The sequence below is a fragment of the Cetorhinus maximus genome, chromosome 21, assembly GCF_964194155.1.
Source record: "Cetorhinus maximus chromosome 21, sCetMax3.hap1.1, whole genome shotgun sequence".
NCBI classification, from domain to species: domain Eukaryota; kingdom Metazoa; phylum Chordata; class Chondrichthyes; order Lamniformes; family Cetorhinidae; genus Cetorhinus; species Cetorhinus maximus.
Genome location: NC_135899.1, coordinates 25,229,700 through 25,244,433, shown reverse-complemented (window position 1 = coordinate 25,244,433; position 14,734 = coordinate 25,229,700). Strand labels below are relative to the sequence as shown.

Here is a 14,734-nt window from a genome sequence, read left to right as displayed (position 1 = left end):
ATTTATGCAGAGAAACACCTTTGACCACAAGTCAATCAGGCAGTGGTTGGCACGAAACATTTTAGAGGCCCTGCGGGAAAAGGAGGGTGGATCCTGTGGGATGGTTCCCCGAGCAGACTGTCAAAAGTCATTTGGCAGAATGCCTCATCGCCAGAACTTTCCAACAAGCACCAAGATGTAGCTTGGCTGGTGGTGAGAAAGGCCCTCCCCGTCAGATCCTTCCAACACGCCAGGAATCTCACCCCCTCTGCACGTTGCCCTCGAGGTGGCTGTGGTGGGGACGAGACCGTTGTTCACCTCCTTGTGGATTGTGCCTTTGCAAAGAAGGTCTGGAGAGAGATGCAGTGGTTTCTGTCGAGGTTCATCCCGAGCAGTTCTGTGACACAGGACTCTGTGCTCTACGGGCTGTTCCCAGGGACACACACCGAGACAAACATCAACTGCAGCTGGAGGATCATCAACTCAGTGAAAGACGCTGTTTGGTCTGCCCGAAACTTGTTGGTCTTCCAGTGCAAAGAGTTGTCCCCGACTGAGTAGTGCAGACTGCCACATTCTAAGGTCCGGGACTACGTGCTGAGGGACGCACTAAAGTTTGGGGCAGCCGCCGCAAAGGCGCAATGGGGAAAGGTCGCTGTTTAAGACCTTTCTGCCATAGTGCACTGAGGGGCTGGGATTTGTATAGACCCCTTGGACTGTACGACTCACAAAGATTGCATGTAGCAAACACTAAATGTATCATAATTGTATTGAAGCACCTCAGAGTGCAACATGATGTATGCCGATAGTGCAATGGGATTGGAGTTGTCTGACTGCATTGACCATATTGAAATGACTAATAGTCATTGAATGTATTGATGCACCTCGTGATCTATGTGTAAAAGTTGAATCTGATTGCACTTTCTGTGAAAGCCATTTAGAAATGTTTTGTAATGTTCTTTCAGGTATTTTATGACTAAAGTGTATTTTTCCAAAAACAATGTCTTTAAAATATTAATTTTTTAAATTTCCATTGAGCAAGTTCTTTATACAACTTAAAAATCTCAAACGCATGTCACATTTCACAATGGAAAGTACAAATTCAGCAGTGGTTGCTTCTGTTAACGTCTTAAAAAGACTAAAAACACCTTGCTTATAACCCTTTAAGGGGCTAGTCCTTACTTTGTCACTTGTTTTCTTTAATTTAGTTTATTTGGTTGCTGAAAAGAATAAAAAAAACATTGCTGGTTGAAAGATAATTCCCGAATGATTATGAGCATTATGACAATTGGACTCCGCCTGATTAGCTCAAAGGTCACTCAAAACTTGAGAAGGCACAAAGATACGATATTTGCACAAAGATATGGTCTTCAAAAATGTCAATTTTAAGTGCATTTTCCAATGAACTGATCGCAGCAAGCATGCATGAAATAACAAACAGGTTTCTCAATTATCTGGCAAATAAACATACAATGAAAACATAGACACAACATAAAAGTGTTTTTTTGATTTTAAAGTTAAGAGTTTTTGGAAGAGTTTAGGAGTTTGGAGTCTCTGGAAGGTGAATTCTAAAATATGAGTTTACTTGATCAAATCCAGAGCATCAGCATTGAAAATTGCATTCTGTTTGGACCCTGGCAGCCACTTTCCATTTAGCACAAGGAACATCTTCCTTTTTGAAAGGCAGCATTGGCATAACATTAGTCACCTGGGGCCACCTCCACACAGAGGGATTCCATGAGGTGGAGCAGGGGTGGTGGAAGAGGTGGGGTGGAAGAGCTAAGCACCCAAGCTGCTGATACACAACCACTTCCTCAGAAGTAATTTTTTTTTTGTAAATTTGGCAGCAAGAATTCCTTTTAACAGCACCGAACAAACACGCAAAGTCTACTGCTTAGAAGGACCAGGGCAGCATTTGTTGCATATCTCTAACTACCCTTGAGCCTCCTTCTTGAGTTGCCCCAGTCCACCTGGTATTCCTGTTCAAATCACTACAGAAAAGTTGGCCAACTGAGTGGCTTGCTCGGCCATTTCAGTGGACTGTGTCTCCTGCCAAAATGGCTGCTGATACAGCAAGCCAATGACGTCATTTGCAGGAGTCACAATGCCAGTTGGATCTTAGTCTCACCCTGTTTGAGCACCACGGCTCAGGGCATGGCTTCCCCACAGCTTCTGGAGAGTAGGAGGGACAGGCCCAAGTCCAGAACACAAACTTCATTTTAAGGCCCGGATTAAGAGGCTCCAGAATGGGAGATTTAGAAACTGCGGGGACGCCACGGCTGCGCAATAACTCCTCCCACCCCCCACCCCTGCTGCCAATCAAGTGGGGCTGCTTTATCCTGGACGGTGTCAAGCTTCTTGAGTGCTGTGGGAGCTGCATTCATCTAAGCCAGTGGGGAGTATTCCATCACACTCCTGACTTGTGTCTTGTAGATGGTAGACAGGCATTGGGGAGTCAGGAAGTGAGTTACTCATCACATGATTCTTACCTCTGACCTGCTCTTGTAGCCACAGTATTTATATGGCTAGTCTAGTTCAGTTTCTGGTCAATGGTAACCCCCAGGATGTTGATAGTGGGGGATTTAGTGATGTACCAATGGTTGGATTCTCTCTTGTTGGAGATGGGCATTGCCTGGCACTTGTATGGTGCAAATGTTACTTGCCACTTGTCAGCCCAAGCCTGGATATTGTCCAGGTCTTGCTGTATTGGGACATGGACTGCTTCAGTATCTGAGTTGTCGCAAATGGTGAACATTGTGCAATCATCAACGAACATTCACATGGAGCGAATCAAATTGGCTGAAGGCTGGCATGTGTGATGCTGGGGACCTATGGTGGAGGCTGACATGGATCATCCACTCAGCACTTCTGACTGAAGATTGTTGCAAATGCTTCAGCCTCATCGTTTGCATTGATGTGCTGGGCTCCTCCAACATTGAGGATATAGAGACACTTGGAGCCGTTGGCCAGTTAGCTCAGATGGTAGAGCATGCTTCTAATAATGCCAAGGTCACGGGCTCAACCCTTACCCTGGCCAGCATGCCTGTTCTGACAGAAATCATATAAAGAGATACTTAAGTGACACTGTGCTATGCTGGAAACTTAGGAGCTACATATTTGTAATGTTTCACTGTGTGAATCAATATAAAAACGGAGTGAAGGTTGACTTCTGCTCTTCTCCATCACTAACAGTCTCCAAGACGTTTTTAAACAGTCAATTCCCCAACGTAACAGGGGTTATTTTCAGTGGTTCCTGAGACCGCCATGGACAGAAGAACGGGTAAACTTTCTCTGTAAATTCAGTGAGAAACGTATAGAGGTGCTCTTTCGTATCTGCATTGTGAAACGAAACAATCTCTTCGTCATAGTTGAGAAAAATTCCGATCTTCCTGAGTTTCTCATTGAGGGTCAGCAACACCTTTTTCACGGTTTTCGCCTCATACTTATCCCAGTAACATCCAATGACCCAGTATCCGTACTCATCATTGAGGGTAATCCGTCCCTTCCGTTCCACTGACTCCTTGGCCACGCCCAGGTCCCAGTTACAGCTCTCTCCCACCTCCACTTCCCAGTAATGTTTCCCTGCAAGGAAGCCTGCGCTGGCAAAGACAAACGGATAACGTTCAAACCGGTTTGGGTTTTCAGTGACTTCCCGCCACCCTCCGCCATCCTTCACCATCGTCCGATCCTGCGATACATTGAGGTTTCCATTTGCTGTGTCGGGATCCAGACTAACTGAAACTGCAACAAGAGCACTATTAGGATCTTTAGTGATTGAATGCGTCATTCCTACACAAAGCAACAACATTGTAAAACATGCCCGTTCCAAAGGAGGCCAAGCCCAAGTCAAGGGAATCCTCATCACTGACCAGTGACACAGGAGACAGGAGTAGGAGTAGGCCATATGGCCCCTCGAGCCTGCTCCGCCATTTGATACGATCAGGGCTGATCTTGGGCTTCAACTCCACTTCCCCCCCACCCCCATAACCCTTAATTCCCCAAGACACCAAAAATCCATCTCGCCCAGCCTTAAACTTAGTCAATAATGGAGCACCCACAACTCTCTGGGGTAGAGAATTCCAAAGCTTCATAACCCTTTTTGAGTGAAGAAATTTCTCCTCAGCTCAGTCCGAAACGATCGGCCCCTTGTCCAGAGACTGTGACCCGTGTTCTAGATTCCCCAGCCAGTGTCTAACCTGTCAAGCCCCTTCAGTGTCTTGTATGTTTCAATGAGATCACCTCCCAATCTTAAGCACCATAGAACATAGGCCCAATTTACTTAACCTATTTTCAAAGGACAAGCCTCTCTGGTCAAATAGCGCACCAATATTCAACCTATCCCCCACGCTCCAAGCCCTCGGGCCCATTTATGAGCAATTCAACAGAACTTTACAAGAGAACAACTGAAGGAATACAAAACGTACTTTGTTACATCACAGCCCAGCAGCACACCACACAATTGCTAGCTAGTGGCAGTGCACTAGGAAACTGGATGGGTCAGAGTGAATGCACTTTGAATCCGCGTCCAGTAATTCCAGGCAATCTTTGGGTAAATGGTGAGACAGTGGACATCTTGCCAAATTTACAGATGTGATTTCAACAACAACAACAATTTGTACTTATTTCGAGCCTTTGAAGTAATAAAACGTTCACAGGAGTATTAGGAAACGGAATTAGACAAGGAAGCACATAAGGAGATATCAGGACTGATGGCCAAAAGCTTGGTCAAAGGAGATAAGAGGTTTTAAAGAGTGTCTTAAAGTTAAAAAAAAAGAGGTAGAGGGTTTTAGGGAGGGAATTCCAGAGCTTCAGGCCCAGGCAGCTAAAAGCACAACCGCCAATGGTAGAGCAATTAAAACCAGGGATGCAAAGGAGGCCAGAATTAGAGGAGTGCAGAGATATCGGAGGGTTGTGGGGCTGGAGGATATTATGGAAATATGGAGGGGTTTGAAAACAAGGGCAAGGATTTTAAAATTGAGGCGTTGCTTGACCGAGAGCTAGTGTAGGCCAGCGAGCACGTGGGGTGAGGTGAATAGGACTTGGCGTAAGTAAGGACACGAACAGCACTTTTGGAGGACCTCAAGTTTAGGGAGGCAAGAAAATAGGAGGCCAGCCAGGAATGTATCAGGATAGTCAAGCCTGAAGGTATTAAAAGGTATGGATGGAGGGTTTCAGCAACAGATGAGCTGAGGCAAGGGAGGAATCAGGTGACGTTATAGGGATGGAAATAGGTGGTCTTAGTGAGGGCATAAATATGTGGTTGGAAGCTTATGCTCGGGGTCCAAGATGACACCAAGGTTGGGATCAGTCAGGTTTAGCCTCAGACAGCTGTCAGGGAGAGGGATAGAGTTGATAGTTAAGAAAGAGAATATGAAGCAGGGACTGGAGAAAATGATTTCAACCTTACCGATATTTAATTGGGGTAGATTTGTGCCAGTCAAGCAGTCTAGTAATTGGAAGGCTATGGGGGAGTTTAGAGAGGTGGTGGTGAGGTAGAGCTGGGTGCTGTTAGCATACTCATGAAAACTAATGCTTAGTTTTCAGATAATGTCACTGAGGGGCAGTACGTAGATGAGGAATAGGAAGGGGCCAAGGACAGACTCTCGAGGGACGCAAGAGCACTGGTGCAGAAGCAAGAAGAGAAACCATTGCAAGTGATTCCCTGGCCACGATTAGATAGACAAGAGTGGAACCAAGTGAGAGCAGCCCCACCCAGCTGGGCGACAATGGAGAGGCTTTGGGGGAGGATGATGTGGTCAACCGTGTCAGAGGCTGCAATCAGGTCAAGGAGGACGAGATGGATAATTTACCTTTTGTCACAGTCAGGTAGGATATCACTTGTGACTTAACCAAGAGCCATTTTGGTACTGTGACAGGGGCAGAAACCCGACTGGAGAGATTCAAACATGGAGTTCTAGAAAAGATGGGCATGGATTTTGGAGACGACAACATGTTCATGGAGTTTGGAGAGAAAAGGAAGGTTGGTGATTGGATGGTAGTTTCCAAGGTCAGTGGGTCAAGGATTTTTTTTTAAGGAGAGTGGTGACAATGGCAAATGTAAAGAGAGGGACATCACCTGAAGAGAGAGAATCATTCACAATATCGGCTAACACGGAGAGCAGGAGGGGAATTTGGGTGCTCAGAGCAGTTTAGTGGGAATAGGACTGGAGGGAACAGGTAGTTGATCTCATGGACAAGAGGAGCTTGGAGTCGACAGGAGGGGGAGATAGGAGAGTCCATGTCCACACACAGTTCCTGTTCTGAAAGATTAATTCCCTGTTGCTACTCAGCACCAGTTCTATTAACCGAGTCACTTCCTTTCCTTCCCTTCTCATTGTGCAGTCTTGGTTTAATCAAGGTTTCTGACCCAGCTAAAATGCGCAAGGGCTTTGGCTTTTGTGGCATTTGCAAATGAAGGCAAGGGCTGGCTCGATAAACTGCTGCAATCGAAGGCAGTTTTCAGAGCTAATAAGACCCGATCCCCGGTGCCCCAGTCACCAGCTCAAAATCCTGCACAAGGAACTCGTACAGCTCACACCTTGTCTGCTGAAGCAGTGCCCGGCTGAAAGAAATGGAAGTTAAAAGGAATGGAAGTGCAAGTGGGCGCAAGGCTTATCCCAAGATCGCTACTTTGAATCTTTCATATTCACCAAGCAGTCCCAGCCCATTATTCAAGGGTCACTTTGTCACGTTATCTGCTCCAAGTATTTCAACGTGTTTCTAGAGGCTGGCAGCCAAAACAGAAGCAGATTCACATTCGTGATGTCCAATTGTTCCGCAGGAGGAGTTTTAAACCAATGCTCCTGATGCCTATTTTGCATTAACAATTCGGCGATCATTTCTCTTACCTGCGCATCTAAGCATCTTTTCCCAGTCTGAAAAGAAGAAGATCGCGTGTCATTAACGATAACCAGTGCATTTCATAGGTGACTCTGTCAACAAGATGGGACTAATGAAAGGACACCAGAAGCCAAGCACAAGCATTCCATTGGGAATATGGGCATAAATTCCGAAGCATATTTGAAGGAGAAGGGAATCACTGGATTACGGTGGTACATTTAGATGAGGTAAAGATGGAAGGAGGCTTGAGGGGTGGCATAAACACAGGTAAGGACTGGCTGGGCAGAATGGCCTGTTTCTCAGTATACTCGAAGTGAACCTCACATTCGAAAGTTCAAGATGTGTAAAAGTGCAGCGGGCTCAGCGAACCACTCAACAACTGAACTTCAACAGCACTTTCCAGCAAAGTTAACAATAATCTTAAGCTCATTCCCCTTCTAGTATTGAGTCAAAGGGATTCAATAGTCCTGCCTTTAATCTCTGTTCCGCACCATTTATGTTGACCTCAATGAGGGTGCTTCGTTTCGGCTAAATGTTCCGAACTTAACGAGGGGAGAGGAAATCAAAACCCACCCCTTTCCTGATGACTATCCAGTAGCTCCTTATTAGAAGTGCTTGTGGCAACTTTGGATGTTCTGGAGCCAGTCTGACAGCTAACAAGTGGGTAGAGATACTAAATGCTGGCAATCCTCACTAAACTGTGTCTGGCAGGAACATTAAAAAAAACTTTCCAATTCTATCTTCTTGCTTTTATGATGCCTTGTCAGTTTCTGCACAACTGCTCTGGAAATGGATTAGTGCAGCCTTTCGGCACAGTTACAGAGCAACAGACAGATACAGTGTCCCATAGGGATCAATTCTGTTCTACAATGAATCAAAATCACAAACCACAGCAAATCTATAGACACTTCTGGCTGGATTTTATGCTCTCCCGCGGGTGGGTGTGAAAGCGGGGTGGGGGTGAAAGCGGGGTGGGGAGGCCTGTAAAATCCAGCATGTAGCCTGCCCACTGCCTACCCGCCCACCCCCACCCCAGCCTGTCTCAAATTTTACAGGAGGCCCGCCCGCCCTTGGGACGAATAAGTAGCCTATGGAAAACAACTGATTTGTAAGTGCTTGAAAATGGCAAGAACACATTAATTAATGCGTAGTCTTCAGGCAGAACGGGATGAGAGAGAAGTTGAAGGTTGGATTGGAACACACAAATATATTTAAGTCTCTATTTTAAAGTCATATGTTGTGTCTTTATTATTCTGTCATAGTTTCATTTGATATTACTTGTAGTAGAATAGCAATACAACGCTGTTAGCTCTGGAATCATCGTAAGGAGTCAGGCAGGAGGTTTGGAAAGAGGAGGTTATAATGGATAAATAGCCTCTATCTGCTCTGTGCTGTGTTATTATGTGTTACAAATGTTCTGGCTAAATTGGATTGTATCCGTGTTCTTCAATTCAAATACTCAGTTGAAAGCTGTAAGGACTGGGTTTTACGGGGTGCCGTAGTGTATGACCCCCCGGCTGGCTAAAAGTTAATGGCCACTTAAGTGCTTCACCCTGCCCCCACCATTATTTTACCCATAGCAGGGGGAGGCCCACACCATGCCGGAAGCTGGCAGCTTTAGCTACGCAGACAAGGCACAGGGAGCTCCTTTGCGGGTTCCCTGGGCTATGGGTGCCCACCCCCCACAAAACAAGGTCATCCTTCACCCTTAACCCTCTTCTCCTTCTGGCCACTCGAAGCCAGCCCCTTCCACACCCCCAACCCCTTTGACCAGGATCCGGGCTTACCTTAAACCGGATTCCTCTTGGTCAGGACTCGCTGTAATCCCATCAGTGGCCGCCACTCCTGCCTGGCTCTGCCAGGACTCTAGATCCCAGGCCATCTGATTAGCCGGCAGCTCGCTTAAGGCGGAACCTGCACCCAAGCTAGAGGCAAAAGTCTCACCTTAAAGCAATTGACACTGCTCCCAGCATTAAATTGCTGAGGGACATCCGTCACTACGGTGGGTGGGCACCCTGTAAAACCTGGCTCTTAGTGCTTGCGGCAGACAGCATTTGATTTGCAGAACCTGGATACAATCCAATTTAGCTAGAAGGTTTCTAACACATGATAACCTTTACCTACCCTGTGCTGTATTAGTTATCCATTATAACCTCCCCTTTCCAAACCTTCCGACTGAATCAAAAGCTAACTGCATCGTGTTGCTATTCAACAAATAATATCAAACATTATGACAGAATAATAAAGGCAAAACATATGACTTTAAAATAGAGACTTAAATAGGTCTGCGTTTTCTTACCATTTTTAATATTTACAAATCAATTGTTTTCCGTAGCCAGCTGATTAACAGCTACGAGTAACACTCAAATCTCTGACTTCAGTCCCACAACATTACACTAGAATCTTACGATGCTAAAATAAAAACTGGCTTTAGCGAAACAAAAAACATTAAGATGCAAGTGCTTCTGACAGAGCATCTTACCTATAAGATGGATAAGCTTCTTACATTCTGCAAGAGAATATGTTTGAGATATAATTTCATGTTTTAAAATTACAAATTAGAAATTACATTTATCTAGCATCTTTCACAACCTCAAAGTATTTTACAGTCAGTGAAGTACTTCTAAAGGGCAGGACGGGATTTTACAGTCGAGGACAAATGGGGGTCCTTGAGCCCCCACTTGCTGGGAGCTGAACTGGCATAGGAGATATTGCCAGAAGCTGCTTCTTAATTGGCTGTCTTCGAGCTCACCATCTTTAATAGACGTCAATGCTGACATCCCAGAGGAAGCCTTGGCAACCCCACCAGAAGCTGCTCAGAGTGCATGAGGGGGCCTCAAAATGGAGACACCCTTCATGTAATTTTAAAATATTGGATGGCTCGGGGTTGAGCAGGCCACTGAATGGAGGGAGGAAAACTCTCCAGTGGGGAATGCTTGGGCCAGGGCGCCACCCACTCCACTACCCCCACCCCTTTCCCTCACAGGCCTCATCAGTGAAGCTGGTGGGGTGGCCTCCACATGTTGAGGTAGACCACTCCAACCTCTGTCAAAATGCCAGTGGGTCCTCTGAATTTTCCCCAGAGAGGGGCCTTAATAATTTAAACTGGCTGCCCACCTCTCTTCAGCAGTCAGCTGATCAGCATCTGGTCCCACCCCTGTAAAGTTTTCCTAAAGTCAGGAATGCATCGGGAAGCCATCCTGACATGCTCCCCACTATTTTCACAGCAACGCGCCCCCCCACCCCCATCATAGTCTGCCGCCCCAGCACCAGGAAAGCCTTATCAATAATCACTGTTTGCAACCAACATTGCACACAGCCTACAACAACGAGATAAATAAGTAGATAATCTATTTTCTGGTGCCATTTGATGAGGCAGATAAGTTGACCAGGACACCAGGAGAATGCCCCTGCAGCTTATTGAATAGTGTTGCGGAATCTTTTTACCCAACAGAGGGAATAGGGGCCCTTCAGTTTAATGTCTTATCTGAAAGATGACACCTCTGACAATGCAGCACTCCCCTCAGTACTGCACTGGGAGTATCAGCCTAGGTTATTTTTCTGGAGTAGGAGGCTGAGCCCATGAACTTTTGGCTCAGGAGGAGTGTGTTGTGTTGCTACGAAGCTATGCTGACATCCGGAAGTCTGGGAAACTCTCAAACAATACTGATTCTTATTATAATGCTTTCATACCCAATTCAGCCGCAAGTTTTTCATTTTCTGAAAGAAAACAAATACAAATTAATGTTATTTCCATCCCAAGCCAAATGGTGAAGCATGAAACTAGACACTTAATACTTTTCTCGATCATGGGTTTATTCACAGATTGCAGCATTACATATCTGCTTCCTACCTACCAACCCAGTGTCCCAGCAGGCTCTCTTTGCAAGTGCTCCAAGTACTTAATTAAACAATGCCCTTCACCTGTGTATCTTAACAATATAATTAATGTACCATTAACAATTAACACCAAGGAGCTCAGTTTCAGAGATTGGATAAAGAGGTGTCAGCTGTGGCTCAGTTCATAGCACCCTCGCCTTTGAATCAGAGGGTTGTGGGTTCGTGTCCCACTCCCGGAAACCAAGAACTGTGATTGTACTCGAACGAGTTGCAATCTGTGACTGTTGATAACTCGAAAGAGTTTCCACCACCACCACACCCTCAACCCCCCATGAAAATAGCAGAATATTGGTTCCAGATTCATGCCTCTACAATCATTTTTGAGGTGTCAGCTGTGGCTCAGTTCATAGCACCCTCGCCTTTGAATCAGAAGGTTGTGGGTTCATGTCCCACTCCCGGAAAACCAATAACTGTGAATGTACTCGAAAGAGTTACATGCGATCTGTTGATAACTCAAAAGAGTTACACTCCCTTCAATTTGACAACACAGAAAATACCTTCAGAGATTGGATACTTTCACCAAGTCCAGGTGGGGATATATTCTCTGCCCATCACTCAGTATTTAGGCCCTGGAAGAAGTACAGCCCAGGAGATGTTTTTCCCTTCAATTTTTCTATTCAAACAGGCTTGCTTCATCTGTCTGTCAACAGGGTATATGCCTGCGTGCTGCATTACAAGTGAGTCTAACCCTGAGCACCCACGCACTTCCATGAGGAGCAGGATACCACCCAGTTTATATCTTCTCAGAAGCCAAAGGCATTAAAATAAGAAGTTACAGACTCTTCTGCTGTCTTGTTACAACTGGCAAGACCAGTGACTGAATCATCAGATTTAGCTAATGCTCCACACAAAGAACAATGATACAAAGAAATTGAAGTGCTTTTGGCAGGTCCATATGCTTGTAGTGGACAATTTAGGGGAGAAGAGGAACAGGTGACAGAGCATGGAGAAGGAGAGGTAGTGAGGGTAGAAAATGAATTAATTAAGATTATGGCATGGAGGTGCAATTTTAACTTAGCCTGCCCATCAAAGTTAGGTGCAAAGCTGAATGTACATCCTGCACATGTTTAACTCTCGAAGTCAATGGAAAATGATTTGGGCAGGTTGTCAAAACAGTGTCTGCCCCTCCCCTCCACCAGCCCTGACCTTGTGGGATTCCTGGTAAGTGAGTTAAGATAGTTAGCCCCATGAAGCGACACAATTTCTATTTATCTTCACCTGTAGCTCCTATCATAAGAATAACAACACTGCGGTGTGATGCAGTACCTTACCTATCTCATTTAACAGCTTCTCCTTTTCTGTAAGGAAAGAGATGATGAAGATGATTAGGCAGCTCATTTGCAAACTTAAAAATTATACTGTGCATGTCTAAACATTCTTTCAGGCAAAATTAAGTTAATATTCATGAGATAACATATTGGGCATGACCCACCTTGTTTTGCTTGTTCTTGCTGCATATCTGTAAGAGGGAGAAAACACAAATGTTAACAACACTGTTAGTGTCAAAAACCTTAGGAACTTGCTCAGCATGACAAAAATGCAACTATTGAAAATCTATATATTTTTTTTAAATTATACACGTTTTGTTGAACAGCCAAATTGAGATATGGAAACACTTGTTGATAAGAGTTAGCACCAAGAGTTTACAGACCCAATATTAAAGAATCATTGAATGATACAGATGGAGGCCATTGCTGGCTTTTGGTAGAGTTATCCGATTAGTCCCACTCCCTGCTCTTTTTATACTGTCCTGTAAATTTTGTTCCCCTTCATGTAGTTATCAAATTATCTTTTGGATGTTACCATTGAATCTGCTTCCACCGCCCTTTCAGATCACAACAGCAATTGCTTCCTCATGTCGTCTCTGGGTTTATAAATAAGAAAGAAGAGGCAGAAGAATATAGCTTGCACCATACTGCACTCAAATTCTCTCAGGTAAAGCACAGGATAACAACAATGTATCGGAACTCCAGTCTCATCCTGCGTCAAGGCTGAAGCACTTCCATTGTTAACACAAGTCAATCCCATTGTCCAGCTTGAATAACCCAAGCTGAGTTCCAATAAATGTCACATATTTTTATTTTGTTTATTCTTTCATGGAATGTGGGCATCACAAGCAAGGTCAGCATTGGTTGTCCATCCCCATCTACCCTTGAGAAGGTGATGGTGGGCCACTACAGTCCATCTGCTTTGACTTTTCTGCAAGTAGTTTGGTACAACTGAGCTTGCGAGGTCATTGCAGAGGGAGTTAAGAATCAACCACAATGCTGTGGGTCTGGAGTCACATGTAGGCAAAACTAGGTAAGGGTGGCAGATTTCCTTCCCTAAAGGGAAGGATGAGTTTTATGACAATCGATGATAGTTTCATGGTCCACCATTACTGAGATTACTTTTCACTGCCAGATTTATTGATTAACTGAGTTTATTAATTAATTGAGTTTAAATTCCACTCACTGCCATGGTGGGATTTGAACTGGTGTCCCCAGAGCATTAGCTCAGGCCTCTGGATTACTAAGGTGAAAGCAAAAAACTGCGGATGCTGGAAATCCAAAACAAAAACACTGGTGAAGAGTCATACGGACTCAAAACGTTAACTGTATTCCTCCCCGCAGATGCTGTCAGACCTGCTGAGTTTTTCCAGGTATTTTTGTTTTTGCTCTGGATTACTAGCCCAGTGACAATACCACTACGCCATATTGTGAGGTGTCCAAGAGGCGGCAGGTTCCAAGGTGATACTTGCATGCAAACCCCTTTGCCCTCCACTCGAAATAAAAAAATCAGGGAGCTCTGGAAAGCTCTTCAAAGTTTCCAGGGCAAGAGGAATACGCAGCCAATTTGTCACAAACCACCAATTAACAAGCTGCATTTTGCAGTTCTCCAGGCCAGCATCTGCAAAGGGCCGATGTTTCCAAGGTGGCAGACTTTGGAAGAGGAAAGAATGAGGGGTAGAAAGGAGTGGGGAGGGGTGTAGCTCTGGCTTTTATTTTTATGTGGAGGGTCTCATGTTATATCCATGGGTTCTCGTTCTTTGTGCAATTTTTAGGTCCTTTGCAGTATGACAGTAATAAGTGATTACATTTGAAATATAGTATTACTGCTCCTTGATGGTGCAGCCAATTTTGCACATGTTACATTCACTCATTAAACCCCATCAAAAAATCATTCTGCATTCACAAATTGGAGACAGGATTGTGAAGTAGGAAAATGGGTTTGGAGCCCTTCAGCGTTTATACCAAATGGTGTGTCAGTGCATAAAGGATGATGTGGTACTAAACCATTCCAGTTAGAAAAGTCCAGGAGTTAATTTCTGGCCTGTACTTTATCAGAAGTTATGCAGCACACCAACAACAATCTACATGGTAGCTTAAAATTTAAGAAAAGCCATGCATGTATCAGTAGTATGTTGTATTGAAAATATATTTCCTATAGGCAAGATTAATTGCTTCAAGGTGTTTACTTCACTATTCGGTGAAGAAATAAGTTAGTTCAAAGCTTATGCAAGAGTCTAACATATGGTTCACGAATGTCTTTAGGGAAGGAAATCTGCTGGCTTTACCTGGTCTGGCCCACATGTGACTCCAGACCCACAGCAATGTGGTTGACTCTTAATAGGGATGGGCAATAAATGCTGGCCGAGCTAGCATCACCCAATCCCATGAAAAAATTTTTTTTAAATCCACCGTCAAATTCAGCTCTTTCTTACTTCTGCACTAAATGCTTTATTAAACTAATTTCTCATCTCTTTTGCGTAAAGTGTTAATTGATGACAGACTTAAAATGGAACATCAAAACTCTTATTTATTTTGAATCAGTGTGAACTCTTAATCCCATCATTTTTTAAAATGATGGGATGTGGGTGTCACTGGCAAGGCTAAACAAGTTGCAAAAAATGTTTTGGATTGGGAGAGCGCAGATTTTAGTAAAATAAGGCAGGATCTGTCCAAGGAAGACTGGGAACAGCTACTTGTGGGGAAATCTACAGAGGAGCAGTGGGGGCGTTCAAAAAGGAAATGGGGAG

General features: G+C 44.5%; 1 protein-coding gene across 1 annotated transcript in view; it reads right to left on the bottom strand.

Annotated features, from left to right (window-relative positions):
• Nucleotides 1–979: 979 nt before the first annotated feature.
• The window catches only part of LOC144695775 (butyrophilin subfamily 2 member A1-like), a 32,719-nt gene continuing 18,964 nt past the window's right edge, over nucleotides 980–14,734 (bottom strand). Inside the window, exons 8-13 of the mRNA XM_078566759.1 lie at nucleotides 12,149–12,175; nucleotides 11,988–12,014; nucleotides 10,510–10,536; nucleotides 9,299–9,325; nucleotides 6,825–6,851; nucleotides 980–3,717 (exon numbers count right to left, since the gene is read on the bottom strand). Of these exons, the coding sequence (XP_078422885.1) occupies nucleotides 3,191–3,717; nucleotides 6,825–6,851; nucleotides 9,299–9,325; nucleotides 10,510–10,536; nucleotides 11,988–12,014; nucleotides 12,149–12,175 (662 nt within the window). The 3' untranslated portion in view covers nucleotides 980–3,190. The remainder of the gene's footprint in view (nucleotides 3,718–6,824; nucleotides 6,852–9,298; nucleotides 9,326–10,509; nucleotides 10,537–11,987; nucleotides 12,015–12,148; nucleotides 12,176–14,734) is intronic.